This window comes from Heterocephalus glaber, unplaced genomic scaffold, assembly GCF_053883595.1.
Source record: "Heterocephalus glaber isolate CG9 unplaced genomic scaffold, H.glaber_assembly_v1.0 deba00001572, whole genome shotgun sequence".
Classification (NCBI taxonomy): domain Eukaryota; kingdom Metazoa; phylum Chordata; class Mammalia; order Rodentia; family Bathyergidae; genus Heterocephalus; species Heterocephalus glaber.
In genome coordinates this window covers 19,042,851-19,064,064 of record NW_028258357.1, presented here as the reverse complement: position 1 = coordinate 19,064,064, position 21,214 = coordinate 19,042,851, and the positions used below count along the sequence as shown (strand labels likewise).

At 45.1% G+C, this 21,214-nt stretch overlaps 1 protein-coding gene across 16 annotated transcripts in view; it reads right to left on the bottom strand.

Annotated features, from left to right (window-relative positions):
- The window catches only part of Mybpc1 (myosin binding protein C1), a 66,769-nt gene that overhangs the window by 26,134 nt on the left and 19,421 nt on the right, over positions 1-21,214 (bottom strand). For 10 of the 16 annotated variants that reach the window (XM_087192700.1, XM_087192699.1, XM_087192702.1 and 7 more), the window contains exons 4-15: positions 17,713-17,751; positions 16,785-16,820; positions 15,315-15,428; positions 14,432-14,580; positions 14,206-14,323; positions 13,081-13,132; positions 10,999-11,055; positions 5,632-5,798; positions 4,030-4,162; positions 2,286-2,410; positions 1,414-1,519; positions 653-819 (exon numbers count right to left, since the gene is read on the bottom strand). In XM_087192700.1, the coding sequence (XP_087048826.1) occupies positions 653-819; positions 1,414-1,519; positions 2,286-2,410; positions 4,030-4,162; positions 5,632-5,798; positions 10,999-11,055; positions 13,081-13,132; positions 14,206-14,323; positions 14,432-14,580; positions 15,315-15,428; positions 16,785-16,820; positions 17,713-17,751 (1,263 nt within the window). The remainder of the gene's footprint in view (positions 1-652; positions 820-1,413; positions 1,520-2,285; positions 2,411-4,029; positions 4,163-5,631; positions 5,799-10,998; positions 11,056-13,080; positions 13,133-14,205; positions 14,324-14,431; positions 14,581-15,314; positions 15,429-16,784; positions 16,821-17,712; positions 17,752-21,214) is intronic. The other 6 variants (XM_021258417.2, XM_087192705.1, XM_021258415.2 and 3 more) reach the window with 1 other exon arrangement.

The following is a 21,214-nucleotide window of genomic DNA, read 5'->3' as shown; positions in this document are numbered from 1 at the left end:
CTGACACGCTTTCCTTCCTGAGAACGGGGGAGGGCGGTCAGCTGCCCCAGCTGAACAGACCAGATAGGTTTCTCTTGAGGTCCTTACCTTTTTTCTAACATGTCACTGACAAAGATCTTTGTGCTGGGCCATAATCCCATTTCTCCTGCAAAGCCCATGGCTTTTATTGCATGACTTGGCCTGGCATAAAGGTTTTTAGAAATGTGGAACTTGCCTTAAGGCAGAACGGGCAGGAATTGCTGTAAGTGGATGCAAATAGCAAAATGCCTGTGGTTCCGGAAGCATAAAGAGGGAGTTGAGCTTGCTTCTGAGTCCATGGATGACCCCATAAAGTACAGGGGGACCCACAGGGAGCGAGACCTCTGCCCTGCGCATATCACCCGTCACCCCGACACTTGCTGTTTTAATTTTCATGGCCAACTGGGCCCGGTTCTGCCATGAGTCAGTGTCTCCTATTGGAGGGGGGTGGGGAGGGGGTTCGTGAATTCTCTAATTCTCTGAAACCTGATAGTGCGTTTGCTGCTGCTCTGCCAGACTGGAACCCAATTCTGCATCTTTAAAAAAGCTACCCACAGAGGTCCGACAGGCCCGGACCACTGACACCGGGCGGACAGCCCAGCACCCGCAGGACACGGCCCGGAGCGGCACTCACAGCCCACGCTGAGCTTGGCAGAGGACTGTCCGCCCGTGGTCATCACGGAGTACTCCGCGCTGTCCGCCTTGGCCGCCCCATCTATGATCAGCGTGTGCTTCTTGCCCTCGACTTTAATTCTGTATCTTGATTTCGGACCGGGGATGATCTCTTCTCCGTTCTTAAACCTAAATTAACAATGGGAAGCATTTTAAAACACGATCCCCAGGCAACAAACTCATGGGTCTCAGTCCTCGCTTCACCCCAGCATCTTTTAGGTCCCAGACACAGGAATGGACGTGGGAGTCCCTCTACCCCTCGGTAGAGTCCTGCTGTGGCAAGTACTGTTGACAAAATTACTTTAAAAGAACACGCCCCAGCCCTTCTCATTCAGAGCCACGGATGTGCACGCTAAGCATGACCCTGCCCCTCTCCGGGCTCCTAACACATTTTAAAGATAGCTATGATTCGAGATTTGCACAATCTACTCCGTACCCATCACCACAGTTTCTTACAGTGGAATTTACTAAACTTTTATTATTTTGTAGTGCTTTGTTTTGTCTTGAGATAGGGTCTCACTGTGTAGTCCAGGCTGGCCTTGAACTCGTGGTGATCCTCCTGCCTCAGCCTCCTGAGTGCTGGCATTATAGGTGTGCACCATGACGTCCAGCAAGGTTCAGATTTTTTTCACGTGTTTAAAAGCCATTTATATGTCTTGTTCTATCGACTGGGAAGGCACCTTTCCGCCTGTTGAAAGTGGGCAGCCCCAGGAAAACTCTCACCATTTCACATTGGCATCGTCTTCGGTCACCTCGCACTCCAGCTCCACTCTCTCCCCACAGTAGGCGTTTGTGTCTTCCAGCTGTTTGGTCACCATGATTGGAGGCTCTAGTGCGGAAAAACAGGGAAACCAGAATCATCAAATCTGCAAAGCCCGTCTCCCGAGCCCTGATTTGTTCCCAGATGAAAATCTGACAGCACAAAAGTCCCATCTGCGGGTCCCAAGGTGGTAAGAAGTGAGGGTTGTTGTTTTTTTAATGAATTTTTTAAATGTCTGTTTGGTGAAACAAACAGCTGGCAATTCTGGGTAAGCTCGCTCAGTTTTCGTAGAACTAACTCTCCAGCTGGCTCAGTAGCAGGTGAACAGGGGTAGGAGATTCCCCTCCTCCTCCAGTGGGAGGCAGGCAGCAGACACGGAGCGGGGAGAACGTGGCCACGCAGGCCTGGGACTTGGGCTCTGTAAAGACGACATGGGACTCAAGTCTTCTCCGCCCCCAGTTCTTACAAAGCCTCTCAGCAAACGACTAAAAACCCACTGATGCCAGCCACTGCCCCTGCTTCCCACGGAGCTGCTTTCCTGAGAATCCTGCCTGTGATCGGCCGTGCGTGTGACATGGGATTCTCCAGGGAGGCTGCAGGAGTCCTGACTAGGACAATGACCTTGCACAACCGTGCGCGGCTGGCTTGAGTTCAAAGTGTGAGGATTTCCCCCTGCATTTTATCCTGCCCTGGGTCACCATAACAAAGCCTCACCAGAGCCCAAAGCCTGAGAGCCCGGCCCAGCCATAGGCAGAGGCAGGAGAATCTCTGCATGCTGGGGTCCCTGTCCTGGGAGGAGCAGCACCATGGAAGGCCGAGGGGAGAGATGTTTCACCTCTCACGAAGAGCTCAGTGGAACACTTCTCGTCTCCAGCTGTCACGTAATACTCCGAGTCGTCTGTCAGCGCGCAGTTGTTGATAAACATGATTCTCTCACATCCTTTATGTTCAAAAATGTACCTGTGTCCAAGAGAAGATAGAGTTCATGAACTTGATTCCCTTCTTTTCTTTATTGCCAGCAAATCTGGCTCGTCCTTTGGTAATATTTGGATTTAAGGGATATAATTTTGATCTACTTGTATATTTTAGAGTTCAACATCAAACAAAAACAATTTTCATCTTTGTGATGCATAATACACAGGCATATTTATATACCTCTCTGATTTTTTTCTTTTATACAGCACAAGGGTTTTATTAAATATAAACCAGTGACTACATATTTCCTATTTAATTTATTTTTACCCACTGTTGGAAAATAAGGTTGGTTGAGACTGTCAGAGAGATTTTAATGCTACATTTTAAAAATGACCAAATAATGAACTTTGGTGGGAGGATTTGATCTTATTTATTGACGTGTACCCCATTCATTGCTTAGCCCTGGGACCTAGTAGATTTTGTTGGGTGAATAAACAATTGTTCAATTTAAGCAATTCTATGGTCTTCGCCGCTGATACAATTCTACACTCTGTGATGGCCTGTCAAATGAGCTTAAAGCCTGGCGCTGTATCACGTAACAGCTGCCATCTGTTAAGACAGTATTTGAGTATTTGGAAACCAAAACGTAGATGTCAACAGGTAATGAAATTTAGTGATCTCTGGCTTGTATTACAAAGGAGCACATTAGAGTATTATAATAGATCAGAAAAAAATTAGGCTCAGGAACTTCTCCAATTGAAAACTTCAAGAACAAAATATTCCAACATTTTCTAGATAAAGCTAGCCAATTGATAGCGTGTTTCTGTAAACCCAGGCCATTGTCAAGATAATTTTGCACCAGGTATAAAGGTCATAATTGCAAGGTCGCTCTGTCCTTAAGGCCCTGCGGAGCAACTGGAAGCCACCTCCCTCTGCTCCAGAAGTGACAAGTTGCAGGATTAAAGTCGCTCATCGATGTACACGTGGCTCTTGTTAATTTAAAAAAATATACTGGAGTTGAAAATCTCTGGGGCTGAGGAGGATCTCTGTAAAGTAGTTTCATAATGGGCCAGAGATAGCAGCAGGCCGGGGATTAGTCAGTCAGCCTCCTTCCGCTGGGGGCGAGCCAGGAAGTGGCACAGCGCAGCCCCGGGTCCCCGCTTCCCGAGGGCAGCGCTGTGTTCAGACGCAGCACGGCCAGCGCTCAGAGCCACGCCCGGAAGTGAAGGCAGAGAGGGTGTGGTCACGAGAAATACAGATGCTAATTTAGAAGCACACAGTCATGACACGTGGCCCTCAGCGGGCATTTCAAATATGTGTTTCAAAATTTCAAAGTTTTATTTTAAAAATTGAGCGAAATGTAGCAATGCTTTAAAATAGTTAATACAGTACAACCTGCAGCGGCACAAAATCATAATTGGGAGTCACTCGAAATAATCGGCATACGCGTAAACATAAAACAAAGTTTAGTTTATATAACATTATGATTTTAATAGCTTCAGATTATATGAAGAGACTTAAAATGGATATGAAAAGACACCTCCCTTCATATCATTGTGCATTATAAAGATACAACCAAAAGTGTTTTTAATCTCAGAAAACTAACCCAAACTGCTGTTTGATTTGTTTACATTTATCATTGACTAGTTGCAAAGCCCACTTACTTGGTGCTGGGTCGAATTTCCTGCCCATTTTTATACCATTTCACTTCCAACTTCGGATCTGCCAGTTCCACGACAAACCTCACTCTGCCTCCTTTATCCACCTGATATGCAGGATCAAGAATTTTTGCAAAAGCTGGTAGACAGAAGAAACAAAAGTATGTCAGCGTTTGTGTCCACATGCTACGAGTTTAAATCGTCAGTCTACGTATGCAAGTCTAAAAACAAATGAAAAAATGAGCCTTGGTGAAGAAAAAAATTGAGAAACTTCCAAATTATTCTTTATATTTTAGAATTCTGTGTTGATTTATACACAAAAAGATGGTTTAGGGCTGGGGATTTAGCTCAGTGGTTCTGTCGCTTGCCTTGCAAGCAAAAGGACCTGAGTTCGATCCCCGGTACCAAAAAAAAAAAAAAAAAAAGATGGTTTAAAAATGTAAAGAAAATTCACATGCTTTTGGAAGAAACATAAGAATGTCGAAGCATTTAAAATGACCTGGGCCAGGGATTTAGCTCAGTGGTTCCACCTCCTGCCTCGAAAGCACAAGGTCCAGAGTTTGATCCCCGATACCAAGAAAAATAAATAAATAAAATAAAATGACCTGCCTCTGTAGGGAATCCACATATAAAGCATCCAAATTAAACTGAACTTTAAGAACCTGATTCTTCTCCAGCATGATTAATATTAGGGTTTTGTGGGGTTTTTTGATACCAGGGATCGAACTCCGGTCCTTGTGCTTGCAGGGCAGGTGGCAGAACCACTGAACTAAATCCCCAGCCCAAAAGTAGTTAACTTTTTTAAATTTAATTTTTTTAAGATAAGAACTCTCACGTGGACAGTTTGAAAACTATGTTATATATTTTCAAAGTGTGAAGTGCTTCGGGTCTCATATTTGTCTATCAATCTTTCTGACCTTGTTGTACTGTTGCTTAAACACTCTTACTTTCTCTCTCTCTCTTTTTTTTTTTGTGGTACCAGGGATTGAACTCAGGACCTTGCTCTTGTGAGGCAGGCGCAGTGCCACTGAGCTAAATCTCTGGCCCTCACTTTCTCATGTTCTAACAAAATAAAAAGGAACATTAGCTTTTTTTTTTTTTTTTTTAAAGTCATATTCAAAACTGAGAAGAACAAAGAGGTCTCATCAGCTGGGAGAAGAACTCTCCATGCCTTGTTCTGCTGCATCCAATCCCGAACGCTCAGAAATGAGCGGCCACTGACGGGGGGACCCAGCCCAGGAGTCTAGGTGGAGAGGCACCGACTGAAACGCGTTCCTTTCTCTCTCCTTTTCCACCGCAAACCAGACCAAGGGCATTCACTTCAGATCCTGGGAGGAGCAAAGCTGCTTCACAAAACAGGAGTCCCTGGGCCTGAATGGCTGGGAGCCTAGGACGGCAAAACGGACACGGGACTCCTTCCCCCAGCTGGGAATCTAGAGTTTGAGATGAAGGAGAGGCGGAGAAAGTCCCTAGTGGCCACTGAAGCCCAAGGTGACGCCGCACCCAACCCAGCTTCACACACACCGGCGCGGGCCAGCGGGAAACCCACCTGGCCCTCGCCCCTGGCCCTCGCCCCTGGCCCTCGCCCCTGGCCACCCGGCCGCTCACCTGCGCTCTTCTTCTCCACCCTGCGCATGCGCTTGAGCCGCTTGAGCATCCCCCGCAGGTCCGTGATGCCGTACTGGAAGGCGATCTTCTCATACTCACTGGGGTTTGCATTCTTCAGCAGCTCCCACACGTCCACCTCGGGCTCCTCCTCCTGCTGCTTCACCTCCCTACCCGGGGAACCATGGCCAGGTTAGTAGCCTCCCTGACCCCCAAGACAAGCAAGGTTGGGGTAGGATTCAAATTCATGGCTGCCTTAAAAGCTCTGTTGAGAGCCCTTGGAAGGCCCAAGCAAGTCTAACTGTGAGCTTGAAGTCTTCGGAAGCATCTGGTTAGAAGGTCAAGTATGTGCACCATGCGAACACTTCATTTTCCTACTTAAAAACCTGGGGTGGGGGAAGAGGGTATCAGGAAATATCGGAGAATGCGTTCATTCGTGTTCAACCTTAAAGTCTCACCAAGATGTTTGAAATATACACAAGAGCGGTTTTCCCCATGATGAGGACACTGAATTCACTTTGAAAAGTGGATTAAGAAGGAAAAGGTTGAGATACCGGCCTGGGATCTTTCTACAGGCACTGATGTACGCATCTGCACCAAGACAGTATTTCAAACCCGTGCACTTTGCCAACAGCATTTCTCCTACTGTCTCTGTGAATAGGCACACTAGCCATTTCCATTGGTTTTATATTAAAAATTAAAACTGCCATGAGAATTTTTTGGGTTTGTTTTTCATATTTTTGTGGACACAGATACTTTTAAAAAGAAAATTGTTTTTCTAAATTGGTAGAGGAAAAGAGGAGTTAGATCAAAAATTCTCTCCCATTTCATCTTAACCTATTGTTTTTAATTTGGGGGGGAGCAGGTTGAGATCAATTATAAGCATATAAATGTTAAACTGTCAAGCAAATGGTTTAAGGGTCTATGAACATGGAGAAAGTAACTTCTTAGGGCAATTACCAAAATTAGAACTCCAAATTCTGATCATCGGCTAAAGAACATATAGAACATTTAAAGAAACATATGACTAAAAAGTCTATCAGGTTTAATATACACTTGTTTCCCCCTTATTTTAAAACTATTTTAAATTGAAACTCGGGAATAAACACTTTAGGAAGAAGGGCTTAGTATAAGTGCAAAATGTAATTTAAGTTGATTTTCTTCTCCTTTGGCTCAGCCTCGCTGGCTACTCTTACCAGGTTAGTTGGAAAAGTCTGACTAAGGGTCCCCTCAGGGTGGAATAGGGTTCATGCTATCAACAGGGGAAATTGAAAAGCTTAAGAAAATCATCCTGAAATTGGAACATCGATAATTTGCTAGATCTACTGACTAAAAGCAGTCTGTATTTCCAATCCATATCAAAAATTATGTATTTATTTCATGACAATGGAGATTGAACCCAAGACCTTTGCACTGAGCTACATCCCAGCCTTTAATTTTTTTTTAATTTTGAGACAAGATCTTGCTAGGTTGCTATGCTGCCCAGGCAGGGCTCAAACTTGTGTCCTCCTGCCTCAGCCTCCCGGTGTGCTGGGATTACAAGTGTGCACCATCATGCCCAGCTATTTTAAAAATATTTTAATAGGAAGTCTTGGAGAATTGCCATTAAAATGGGTACATACACATATATGTACATATGTATATATTCTCTGTGGGGTATTTCCTCCAACTAGTAATGCTTTAGTATTCTTACATTTTAGCTTAAATATAGTCCCCACACCTTAAGGTTATGTCATTCTAGATTGTGCTAAATTTGCACTTTATTTTATTTTTGTTTGTTTGTTTTTTGAGACAGAGCCTCACTCTATAATTTTTTTTTTCCAGTATCAGGGATTGAACTCAGGACCTTGCATGTGCAAGGCAGGTACAGTGGCACTGAGCTACATCCCTGGCCCTTGTAAATTTGTATTTTAATCAAGAAGACTTACCCACATACACATTTCAAGTAGCCTCCTGACATTGGTAGGTAGCTATCAAGCTAGATATAATTTAAATAACTAATAACTAAAAAGAGGCCCAAGTCAAACACAGAGACATGCCTGGATCCCTCAGTCGTCGATGTGGAGGAAACCAGCAATAAAGATTGTCATTTTCCTGAGTCAGTTTTGTTGTTAGATTCATAAAACCAATCATCCTCACCATTCTTCATTGAAAACCAAGCTATATACCACTCTGCTAATTAAATTTCCTATAGGAATACCAATCACTTCTTGCTTGTTCCTTTTTTTGTTTGTCTCTATCACTTAACTGCATCCCCAATTGCAGATGGAAGCATTCGTCGTGGACTGCAATGTGTGGTCAACTATGTCACCTGTAGTGTCTCCTAAACTCCCCTAGAACACGACCTTACTTACCATGGTGACTGCAAATGACCCGCTGGGTCACGCTGAGATATAGCGAGGAGAAAAACATAAATTTGATTCCTTTCCATTATTGGGATAGACTTGTATAACACTCAATGTGCTTCCATCTACATCAAAATTTCTATAACTTGACGATCCTTGTGAGCTACCAAGCATTTATAGAAATTTTATGTAGATTAAGACTTGCAAATATTTATAGAAGTCTAATCCCATAACAGAACCCTGCCCAAAGGCTTGCCCTGGTTACCTGTGTGTGTTTGGAATAAGCTGGCTTGGTCAGCTTTTTTTTTGTACAGAAAGGTTGGGAATAATGATGTTTATTGGTGGAGTCTTTGTCACACACTCTGGGAGAGGTAGAAATAGTACCATGTCGCAGCACCACCAGGAAAACCCATGCGAGTCACAAGTTAGTAGGAAACACACGACTTCTAAAGCTACAAGAGGATTAGCACACAGAGTAAATGGATGCAGCCCTATGTTAACAGCAATCTAATTATGGATCATAATCTTAAGTTGGGGATGTAAAGAAAATGAAAACTGATGACATGTTGGTTTCTCATGTTTTTTCTTTAGTCATTTTGACCATATAGTTAGATTTCTTTTAATCTCAAACTACTGGTAAAACTAGTCTGTTATTTTCTCTTTCTATTTCTTTCTCTTTTTTTTTTTGCAGTACTGGAGATCGAACTCGGGACCTTGCACTTGCAAGGCAGGCGCTGCACCACTGAGCTACATCCCGGCCCTCTTCCTTTTTTATCAGACAATGGCCTGTAACAATGGACTGCATCACAGTCTGAATGATCATGTGTGTCTTTTGTCTCCTTATGAACATGAACATGAACTCTCGGAGGGAAAACAAAACATTTTCCGAGTGAAGGTTGGTATTTACTTGCCACCTGCTGGGAGCCGGTGCTTTCATGGTTAAATTTCACACTCCATTAAGTCACTTTTACTCTTTGCATTTACAGAAAATTTGGGAGGCAAGTCTCAGAGGACACTTTGTGACTGAAGTCACATAATTAGTAGAGTTGAGGGTTTTTGCTGCCCCTTTCTTTCTCACACAAATGTATTCGTCCCTTTCTGGATTTCTCTTCCTCTGGCACCTAGCAACGCATTCTGCCCCGGGAGAGTTTGGGCATTTTCCTAGTTGAGCGAATTATTGCAGGGGAACAAAGGGGAACCGATTTCCGTAGGTGTCATGTGGATTACAAACTGAGGCACCCGCTTTCGGTGCAGGTTCGGAGTGCTTTGTCTTCTGTGGAGTTACAGAGAACCAGCTGCCTGGGACGGGAATCTGGGCTTGGGTCTCCGAGCCGCCTCTCCTTCCATGTGAGTTGGGGGGCACTGACTGTAGGATGAGGGAGAGGGGCCCACCACCTACAGTTACTGCAAGTGCAGCTGGGCAATTAATCCAGTTACGGAAATGAATGATAACTGGACATATCCCAAAGAGGAAACATGTATTTAATGTCGCCACATCTATTGATGGACTAGTATCCATCAGCGATGAATAAATTGTGCCTGTTAGTATTTCTACTGAACTTCAATGTGGAGGGCTAGAATAAATTATTCATTTCATTCACTTGAATAAATCCATCCAACTAAACTGAGAGTAAGCACAAGCTCAGTTTATTACAAGCTTTGTAATTTGCTGTGAAGCAGATTTATACTTTATTTATTTATTTATTTATGGCATTGGGGATTGAATCCAAGGTGTTTACACTGAGCTACATCTCCAGCCCTTTTTAATTTTTTTTAAAACTTTTGAGACAGGGTCTAAGTTGCCTAGGCTGGGTTCAAACTTGTGATCCTCCTGTCTCAGCCTCCCACAGTGCTGGGATGACAGGTGTACCTCCCCACACCCAGCTTTACGTTGCTCTGATATCTATAGAAAGCACAAAAATAATTGAAAATAAACCTGAAAAGCTAAATTACAATATCAATATTTTGAATTGTTAATTTAGAATTGTAGTTTTACTGTTCAGTCAAAAATTTGCTAGATAAAACAGAATCCTAGCAGAAATCAATTTCTTGGGCTGGGGATTTAGCTCAGTTGTTCCGCTGCTTGCCTTGCAAATGCAAGGTCCCGAGTTCAATCCCCAGTACCAAACCAAACAAAACAAAACAAAAAAAAATCAATTTCTTTTCATCGCTTCTTCACTATAGTATATATCTGGTAAAAATCTATCTGTAACTTTATATACAACACATATATAATACACCATATGATTTGATACATACAGACAGAAATCCTATGAAATGGTTTTACGGTATATATTCCTGTGAAATTCCATACATTTTATTGTAAACTAAGAAAATCTCAAGGGAATGTCAATGAGTGCTAAACATTTATTTCCATATCCCTACCACGTTTCATTCCTTCCAAAATGTACATTTGGGAGACATTTTAAAGATCTCTGGAATAAGGATGTATCTCATCAATATTGTGTTATAATAAACTATTTGGAACATTTTTTCATTGCTCAGTGATTTATAAAATAGGGATATATCTTCAAATCAATAGTGTCTTAAGTTTGAAGAGACACAATAACTCATGAACAGCATATCATGGTAGGGCTGCATCTTAAAATATACATATGCCTGCAGACTTCTACTGAAATGATGGAGTTGATTTTTCAGTCAGATATCAAACATCGAAGGCAGAAGAATAGAGTGTTATTCACTCGATCACAAGAAAGAATTGTGTATTCGGTGCTGGATGGTCAGGCATTGAAGTCTTATATTTCAGTTTTCAAATTGTCTCATCCTCAACTAAGAAAATACATGAAACCTTTACAAAGAAAGTTAAAAAGCATCAGCTAAAGTCTTTCACAGGTTAGGTTAGTACGGGGCTGTTTCTCTCTTTCATAGCGGACTCTGTTATCATCTAGCAGCAAAACACGTTTTAAGAGATGAAATCCCTTGAATCACATTCAATTGAAACTTGACTTCCGGGGGCCTCTAGCAGACTGCAGGCCACCACACCCCTCTGGGATCAGGTTCTCACCTACGTTTCAGGAGACCACTAAAGTCAAGTTCTCCTGCATCCTCTTGACCTTCTCCACTGTCATGGACAAAGAAAAGCAGATGGGTTTAATGCGGACACGCGCATGGCAGCCTCCCCAACCCCACACAGTGCATATGCAATGCGTCCGCACCAAGGGACAGTCCATGCGGACTATTTCTTTTCACACAAGTGACACTGGAGGTTTCTGGAGCATGTACTTGTGGAAAACGAAACACAAGGAGCTTGTGCTACTGCACGATTCCAGAGACACAGTCTCGTCGATTGCATATAGAAAACTGCTTGGATTTGTGTTAAGACCAGGTAACACAAAACCATTTCAGCCAAGCAACACAAAGTACTTTGTTTTTGCAAATTCAGGGCTCTCGAAATGAACATGTGGAAAAAGCAGAGGACTTCTGCTGCTTTCGGTCGCTCATGTGAGAGAGTGATCAGCTCAGAGGACAATGTGTACCCTGTCAGGTAGAGAAGTCCAAAGCCTAATATGTAGCAGTCACTTCTTGGGTCCAGAAACAGATAAACCAAATTACGTGGCTACCGACAGAGCCACTGCAGAGCCTTCTGAAAGATGCATTCCTTCCTCTTCGAAACTGCCCTTTAAGTCACAATCTTGTGATTTCCTGGTTAGCATCTTTCAAATGTATTTGTCAAAAATGTATCTCGGAATTCTGAGTGAACCCTTAGCTAGCAACCCTTGGAAATGCTTTCCCTCGGAGAAATGCATCTTCAGTTAGGCCCGCAGCCGCCATTGTGACTTCTCATAAACTCGAAATAGAAGCTACGGAGCTGACACTGGGACGGCACTGCATATTTACTTACATGTGTAATTTTGTTAATGAAGATGTTTTTCCTGCTCTGTACAAGTGTTAGTTAGGGCTTCTAAGAAAAGAGTCTGTGGGTTTAAAAACAGTGTGTAGAGAACGTGAGTCATAAGAATTCAACTCAAGTAATGGGTTTTCACATTTTTCTTTCACAGCAGATATTTGGGGGCCCTTTTGAAGTAAGTGCATTTCTATTCTTTTAAAATACAAAGCAGCAGAATGATGTTTCCCTTGTCTATAAATACACATGTCCATGTCAAGATTTTAGACCTGTGCATTCACTGAACTAAGCATGGGCTAAAGGTAGAAGGAGAGTAATAGGATTTGAAAGTTTCACATTTTTTTCAAATTAAGGTAATATTCAATATCTTTTAAAAGTAATACCAACTTTTTATTGATTGATAATTTAAGTGGAAATATATCTTTATTAAAGGGTTAAATCATTGCTTTATAATAATGGTATAATAATGCGATATCGTTTGAAAATAAGGGGCTGTTTATAATTTGGGGTAATTTTCCTTATTTAACAAAGCTGCAATTGAATTCAGTCTTCAGGAGAACAGACACTTGGTCTCAGTGAAGAATCTGTGTCATGGCACCCTTAGACCCATGGTGCCATACCATAGAAAGGGTTAGTTACATTTCTCAGAGTTTAGAAAAAGATTCTTTTCTTCCTGGAGCCCCTGATTTTTCAGACTTGGCAGTTGCAAAAATAAGGAGGTATCAAAGTTTTGCCTTAACCTAGTATGCTTAACCTAGTGTTTTTGATTTAGGAGAATTCAATATTATGTAGTGCTGACTTCATTAAGTAACTACTTAACTGTGGTTTTCTGGGTACGTGATTTAGGGACCCTAGAAGTGATTTCTAGATGAAAAGCAATATGAATAGAAGTTTTCTGACATTATTTAACTGATGCCATATGAAACTTGTCTCTTTATATATCTCTATTGGTCATTTTGTGGAAAATAATGCAATTAAGGCAGAAGCCACATTTTAAGTTTAAAAGTCCATTTTTCTAAGCTAACTGTGAGACTGGTGAAAATGAAACTTTTATATAACAAGAATGTTCTTAGAATGTCTCAGAACGTGTTGGATTGGGCATCAAACCCGTGACTTGTGTGGCACAGCAACCATTAACTGTGGGGAATGTTTGAGGCTGTGGAGAGGGAGGAAGTGAGTCAGTGCTGCAAACCCTCCACTTCCGGACCTGCCTGAGCTCTGCGAGTCCCCTCTGGAAGTTACCTTCTCTTGAAGGCAGATCTGATGTCGATGCTTGGAGTAGTCCCCGTGGATTCTTCAAAAGGAAAGAAAACAGCGAAATAAATACCCACGAAGAAGGCGCGTTTGTATTCGGTTCCTTTTCAGGCTGCAGGATTCTTCAGACAGAAGGACGTCAAGGTTAAGGTGAACAGTTATCCCCCCAGGTGGCCGGGCCACCAATGCAGAATCCGTCACCTTCCGCATGGAGAACCAATGGACGGAGCTCGGGCCTTCCCGGGTCCAGTTGTCACTGGACCAGACCGCTCATTAGAACTGCTCAAGGAGCTTAAAAATACATGGGTCGACCAGAGCAGGGAGGGACGAATGTATTTTACAGTACTGGAGATTAAACTCAGGGCCTTCGCACTAAGTTACATCCCCAGCTCTTTAAAAAAATTTTGTAGAGTATTGTTAAGTTGCGCAGGCTGGGCTCAAACTTTCGATCCTCCTGCCTCAGCCTCCAAGAGAGCTGGGATGACAGGCATGCACCACTGCACCTGGCTTGAAAATCAATATTCTTTTTGTTTTTTTTGGTACCAGAGATTGAACTTAGGACCTTGCGCTTGGGAGGCAGGCAGCTGCACCAACTGAGCTAAATCCCCCGCCCATCAATATTCTTTTTTAAAAAGCGTCTGGGAAAGTCTCAGCAATGCCTGGCCAGGGTGATTGAGGGAATAAGAGATTCTTAGGAATAAAATCCCCCAAATCCTACTTTTAAATGACCCTGTAACAATGTACTTCAGCAAGTTTGTCGAAACTACCACAATCAGAGAAGCACTATTTTACCTTTTGAAATTTAGAAAGTTTTAAAGGCAGTTTCTCCGCAAATCTGCTCGTGTGAAATGGCCTTCCTCTCCACCCTTTCCAGGTGAAATATCTTTGTCAAAGGGGAAGGGACTGAGACATGGAGAGAGCCGGAGGGAGGGGAGCGATAAATGGATGAAAAGGGAAGAAAGATGGGTGATGTACGTGTGCCAGCTCCACACAAGGAGGGCAGACACGGGCCAGAGAACCGACAGGACAGGACAGGACAGGACAGGACAGGACAGGACAGGACAGGACAGGACAGGACAGGACCTCCCCTCATCCGGCCCGGCGGCGTCTCACCGTGCACTTCCAGGTCAAAGGAGCAGCTGTCGAACTTGTCCTTGTAGGTCACCTCGCACCGGTAGTTGCCAGCGTAGTTCTCTTTGGCCTTGATGATCTGCATCTCAAACGTGTAGATCTGCAACGAAATGCACCCAGCTGGCCTGCAGACCGGAAGTCACCAAGGACCCCGGGGGACCGCGGCCCAGTGGAGGGGTGCCAGGCCCAGGGACAGACGGCGCCGTACCCGCGAGTGCCGCTCGAAGGTCTCCTTCAGCTGTAGGTGCTTCCCTGCCTTGCTGGCCAGATCCATCCACTTGCCCTTGAACCACTTGATGGTGGGCTTCCGAAGCAGATCCTCTGCTTTGACCTTGGCCACAAACGTGATGTTCTCACCTGCGGAAGGCGCGGGGCTCAGCATGCGGGCAAAGGCACAGCGGTGGACAGGGGGCCGCGCCAGGCAGGGGGAGCTGGGGCTCAGCCAGAGAATCTCTCTACAGGGCTCGGAAGCCCCAAGGGACAAAGCCAGAGTGCGTGAGTGTCGGGGTGCGAGTCCCTTCGGGGGTCATGGGACCCGACTGAGCGCAGCTCATCTGTGCAGGTGCGCCGTGGCCGGACTGATTAGATCGCAGCATCAATACCCTGGCCCCGCACAGGCCGCAGTGCAGCCTCCCGGAGCAGAGCGGTCGCCCTGAGCCTCACACGTGGTTTCCCTCTATGTGTGAGACCCAAAAGAAGCCACTCTGAGTGGGCGACGTGCTCACTGGTGAGTGTCCAAGTCTGGCTCTGGTCATATATATTCCTTATAATGTTTGGTGCCGGGCATGGAGGCCGATGCCTGTGATCCCAGCACTTGGGGAGGCTGAGGCAGGAAGATCACCATGAGTTCTCGGCCAGCCTGAACTGTATAGTGAGACCCTGTCTCAAAAAACACACAAAAGGGCGGGGATTTAGCTCAGTGGTTATGCTGCCTGTCTCGAAAGTGCAAAGACCAGAGTTCAATCCCTGGTACCAAAAAAAAAAAACCCCACAAAAAAAACCCCTTTAAAAACCAAAATATGGTTGATTTTTATGATGTCAGTTTCCCCAGCAGAAAAAGCAAGCCGGGAGATTGAATGCCAGGTGCTCACCAACTTTCACTGTTCCCGTCTGAGGCTTCTCCACGAACAGGATGGACGGCTGTGAGTTGGCATTCTGCTTGTCCTGCTCCTCCCCACCGCCAGGCGATTCGCCGATGGACCATTCTGCGGGCAGAAGGGGCAGAGCGTCACTCGGGGCCGGCTCCCCCGGGCGGACTTACCTGAGCTTGTGTCTGGTCCATGCGGCTCTTCTCCTGTCTAATAAGCCCAGGAGCTGCAGTCCCACCTTTCCGGCCCTGGTCCAGAGGGACAGAGTCCCACTGTCACGGGCAGCCTCTTCCAAGGGCCGCAGGGGATGCTTGCTAGTTCCTGGGAACAGTGAGGCTTCGCTGCTAAGTGTTGGCTGCCTCAGTTTCCCCTCCCTGCCTTTCTTGACCCCTGCTGCTGGATTACTAAACAATACCTAGGGCTGCACAGGAGTGGCCCGGTTCCAAGGTTAAACAACAGCACCTTATTGCTTCTCAGCCTTTTGGCTACGATCAAGTGTAGTAAACAACAGCACCTGGGCCTGCAGGTACAGAAGGAAGCCAAGGTAGGACTGTCCAGCAAGGAGGCAAAAAGTGGAAAGAAAGGAAGCTCATTTTGCATTTCCTAGGGGCTTGGTGGTAACTTGCAGCCAAGTCCTCCTCTCTCGGCTGCAGTCCGAACAGCTCCTTGTCGGCCGCTTAGAACCGGAAGGAAAAGTGTGGGTCACCACCTCTGCTGTTAAGGGCTCTTGAAAGGAAGGAGAGGCTGCATTCGGTTATTTCAGTCTTCCCGTATCCACCATGCTCGGGCCGCAGGTCTGTCCCCATCAGATGCCACCATCACAGCGGAGTTAAGCCAAGTAGTCAAGGACAGCTTGTTTTTAATGCCCAAGTTAATGTGAAAATTGTATGGTGTGTGTCTGTGGCTTAACAGTGATCCTGAAGGCTTGGGATACAGGGGAAGTGTTTTCATTGTTCTGTTCACTCCTACACCTGCCGTGCCTACAGACCTGGCCTGTCACGGGATTACCTCAGGCTCACAGCACACTTTTGTTGAATGAATGAATGAATGAGCAAATAACTTCATGGAATTGAAGGTGTCGCTGGCAGGATACGTTTGCAAGTGTTTTATTGACTGTATTTAAAATTCTACGTAAATGGGAATTGCTATAACCTTAACACATTCCGGAATGGACGTGGGTTTCGGTTTCAGTTCAGTGTTTCAAATGATCATTATAATAAAACAGACGAACCTGTGGGGTAGTGGCTGGATCCTTGACCGTGTGTTTGTGTGTGTGTGTGTGTGTGTGTGTGTGTGTGTACCATGCAAAATTAATTGTTTCCCAAGACATTAGTTTTCTTGTAAGAGAAAGTATAATGAAAGATCACTGGCTCAGCTAGCAACTGAACAAAACAAGCACTAGAATCCAGAGGGCTGCCCTGGCTGGGCCGTTAGTGGTCATATTAGATGGAGTCGGGTCTTGCCCATGCTCACCTGAGTCCTTCCGCTCCAGGGCCCGACTACCCAAACCTGAAAGGAAAGTGGATTTGGGGGGTTCTGGGCTGAGGCAGACGGGGAGACTGCTGGCTTCAGCCTTCTGGGTCCCCCACCCCCAACTCTTTTGGTGATGGGCACAGAAAAATTATGAGCTGGCTGGGATGAAAAATCAGTGGAGCTCCAGCTCTAAAAACAGAGCTTCTTTTAGCCAGGCATGGTGGTGCATGCCTGTAATCCCAGCTCTCAGGAGGCTGAGGCAGGAGGATCGCTGGGAGTTCAAGGCCAGCCTGGGTTACATAGTGAGTTCAGGGCCAGCCTGAACTATAAGGGAAGACCCTGCCTCAAAAAACAAACAAAAAAAGTAGAAGTTCTTTTAAAACAATAATGAAATTTAACAGTTCATATATCTAAATTTAAAGACCGGGGAGAGGATATGTAGATGGAAATAAAGGACAAACATTTTTCCCCCTAAAAATGACACCCAAGGCTTACTGGTTATAATTATCTTTATCTCAAAAAGAAATCTTCCTTTTAAAAATTTCTCATGTGGGCCAGGATTTAGATCAGTGGTGCCGCCGCCTGCCTCACAAGCACAAGGTCCTGAATTCGATCTCTGGTACCAAAAAAAAAAGTTTCTCATGTAAAGCCAGGCATAGTGGAAACTCCTGTCATCTCAGCACTCTGGGAGGCTGAGGCAGGAGGACTGCAAGTTGGAGTCCAGCCTGGGCAACTTAGTGATAGCAAGACTGTGTCTCCAAAAGAAAAAAAAGTTTCTCATGTAAAACAAATAGAAAAACCTGTCCTGGAAGCCAGCATTTCCCCTCTTGGTGCACTGCCTCAGCGAGGGGTCCTCCCTTCGCTTTCTCTCCAGGCCATGAGTAAAGGCTAAGTCAGGCAGCAGGAGTAGGGGCAGGGTCTTCCTAACCTGGAGGCAAGGCGCTAGGTGGGGATGCTTCCTCTTCATCTGAAACAAGAGACAGGAGCAAAAGTCAAGGAGAAAGGACTTCATCCAAGGAATCTGAGAAGAGAGATCTGCACTGGAAGAGGAGGAACCACACAAAGCACTTCCAGCAGCTGAGTAAGTCTGTGAAGACTTGGTGCCTGCAGGTTAAACTTCAGTAGCTCAGGCAAAAAGAGAAAAGGGAAACATAAAAGGAGAAGGGAGCTGGGTGAGGTGGTCCACGCCCGTTATCTCAGCGCTTGGGAGGCTGAGGCAGGAAGATCCCTGCATGTTCCAGGGTTCGAGGTCGGCCTGGGCTACATAGTGAGACTTTGTCTAAAAGAAAAACAAACCAAAATAGTAATGATGGTAATAAAATAATAGGAGAAGGGAATTGGGTAACGCAAATCAAAGTGCAGCTAAAAAGTAGAACTGTGTGGAAGAGTTTACGTGACAGGAAGTTTAAAAATCGATGCTAAAACTCAAACCTTGATGAAATGAACACTGGAGACAGTTTTCAAGTTCTTCTTTTGCCGCTAAAGTCAATGACAGACGTTATTCACGTTCCGCGTCCACCAGGCAGACAGAAGCCCAGAGGTGTGGACTGGGAGCTCACATCCCCCCAGAACGCTCCCTATGTGCTCTTCTGTATGTAAGAGATGAAAGCCAAAACGAACTAATATAAACGGAAACATCATCTCACCAAGCTCGTTATTTTAGGACCCCGATGAACATCTTCTCCAAGGTCATATTGGTCTTGATCAGTGCTGAATAATTTAATATTTACCCAGGCAAGTTTGTAAAATTCAAAATATGTCTTCTACTGCATGAATCTTCCCTTTCTCTACGATACCTGAATAGCTAAGTCCACATTTTAGATGCTCCAAGAGTCATTTGCCTTTATTAGAACCTCTCTCTACCCCTTTTATAAAACATAATCATTCTAGGTACAGGGATTTAGCTCAGTGGTTCCGCCACCTGCCTAGAAAGCACAAGGTCCCGAGTTCCATCTCCAGTACCAAAAAAACCAACCAACCAAACAAACAAACAAAAAACCAAACCCATAATCATTCTGCACTAAAAATACTAGAATAATTGTGAGTTTCCAAATATCAACGTACAGGGCAATATAAAATGACACAGAAAATCAGATGTTAATTAAAAAGTTTTTTAAAAATTCCTAGGAAGAAGAGGTAAAAATAGTACACTTGGGCATAATCTATTATTTATTACAAATATTATTTTGTGACCTGAAATTTCTTTACCCAGTTTATCATCTTTTCCTGATGAGAAGACACACACCTGCATGCGTGGATGCTGATGAAAGCAGGGTTCATTTTACAGCAGCTGTGTGTTTGTCATCAGCTCTCCTCCCTCAACCTGTTAACTCCATGCAGCATCCTATAATGGCCATGTCCTAGAATTGAAAAATCTGCTGATATCAGTTTTCAACACTGTTCACCAAGAAGCGATGAAGTTAAAATTCATGGAAAAGGGCCGGGGATTTAGCTCAGTGGTTTGGCCGCCTGCCTTGCAAGTGCAAGGTTCCGAGTTCAATCCCCAGTACCAAAAAAAAAAAAAATTCATGGAAAAAACCACAGAAACGTCTTAGTAGATAGGTGGTAGATTGACATGTAAAGGTGAATTACACGGATATTTGAGCTGCTAACAAAAAGCAGTGGGATAATGTTACTGCAAGTGTAAGGGACCTCAATGAAGAGAATGTAAGCATTCTTTTCATTCCAAAAAGTGCACCATGGCAGAGAACATTTGTGGGATCTTTTGCTGATTCGCTTCCTCCTCTGCTACCTCCTTGGCCCAGAGGGGCCTGGGCCCCACGGCGCACGCGTGAGCAGATTACTATGTACGGGGTTCCCTCGGGCCAGTTACGTGGGCATCCTATCGCCTGGGAAAAGAAAATCAGTTTGTGGTTTGTTTGCATTCAGCACCAAAAGCAGTTATTTTTCTGGAAGAAAAGTGAAAAGAGGCAGTCATCGTTCCAATTGGGTTTACCAAAAAATACAGACTCTAAACTAATGAGATATAAAAAAATTAAAAATGTAAAGAATTGCAAGTTAGGCAGTGACATGGGCCATGATCTGCAGATTCTGGCGGCAAGTTGGGGAGCAGTGAGGGACGTCCCACAAGGCCCGCTCCCTGTGTTCTCCAGGGGATCCCCACAACAGGCCCTCTGGGCCCTCATCCTTTCCAGAGCTGAAATCCACCGACCCCTGCTGCTGACCATCCTTCCCCAAAGCAAGAGTGGGCTCAGGAGGGCGGGCCCCGGGGCCCAGACCCGCACCTGACCGCCGGACCGCCGGACGCCGCACTGCCACCCAAGGGAATCCAGCCAGGCGTGGTGGGGCAAGCCTGTAATCCCAGCACTGGAGGCTGAGGCAGGAGGATTGCCGGTAAGTAAGAGGCCAGCCTGGGCTACACAGTGAGACCCTGTCTCACAAACAAACAAACAAACAAACAAACAAGTGGATACAGACATAGAAGGCAGGTCTTTGTCTGTATTGAGGGTGTAGGAAAAAAGCTATACTTAGCATCCCATCGATGTGCCCGTAGTAATTATTCTAGAAGAATCCTAGGCCCCAGAAGTATTATATTTTAAGGGCATCCAGCATCCCTAGTGTGACCACTGTGAAGGGGATTTGCACATCTAATTTCTGGTATTGCTGTTTGGTTGAATATCTCCTTTCTTTCTTTCTTTCTTTCTTTCTTTCTTTCTTTCTTTCTTTCTTTCTTTCTTTCTTTTGAAGGCTATGTGGCTCAGGCTGTCCTCGAACTCGCTATGTAGCCCATGCTGACTTTCAATTTGTGGTGTTCCTCCTGCCTCAGCCTCCCAGGTGCTGGGAATACAGGTGTGCAGGAATACACCGCCACGCCCGGCTGAATGCATTTCATTACCACCATCCCCATGGCGCCTTTTCCCAGAGACTTCGCTTGGCAGCGGGCCACACTGGTGGAGGCTGGGGCGGGGGGGGGGGGGTGCTACACAGGCCACATGTCCCGAGGTAATGGCCGGCAATGAAACTCTTTCCTGGCAAAGTGGCTGTAAGTTTGAAGAAGTGAACAAACCTAACCACAGACACTACTGAAAAAGTTAATTTCTGGATCAAACAACTCCCTGTGGCTACAAACATAATAATATTGGCAGAGCATTTGCAGACTGCCCCGGAATGACCTTGTCGACGTGGGGAGATGGGAAGCCATGTTCCCACGCAGACTATTCTGGAGGGTGGGGTCCTTGGAGCCACTTGTTGGATGTCCTTTAGCAGGGCGAGGACCCCACCCTGGGAGGGAAGGGGGATTCAGGCTGGACGGGTTCAGCACAGCGGGGTCCAAACCCTCCCGACCCAGAGTATTCATGAGTATCCATCCTGCCCAGCCGACATGGTGCATGGAAATAAATCTCTGGATCAGCACCATCAGGCTGGCCTGGATGAGCCCACCCGGATCCAGCCGTGATTATCCTGAGTGC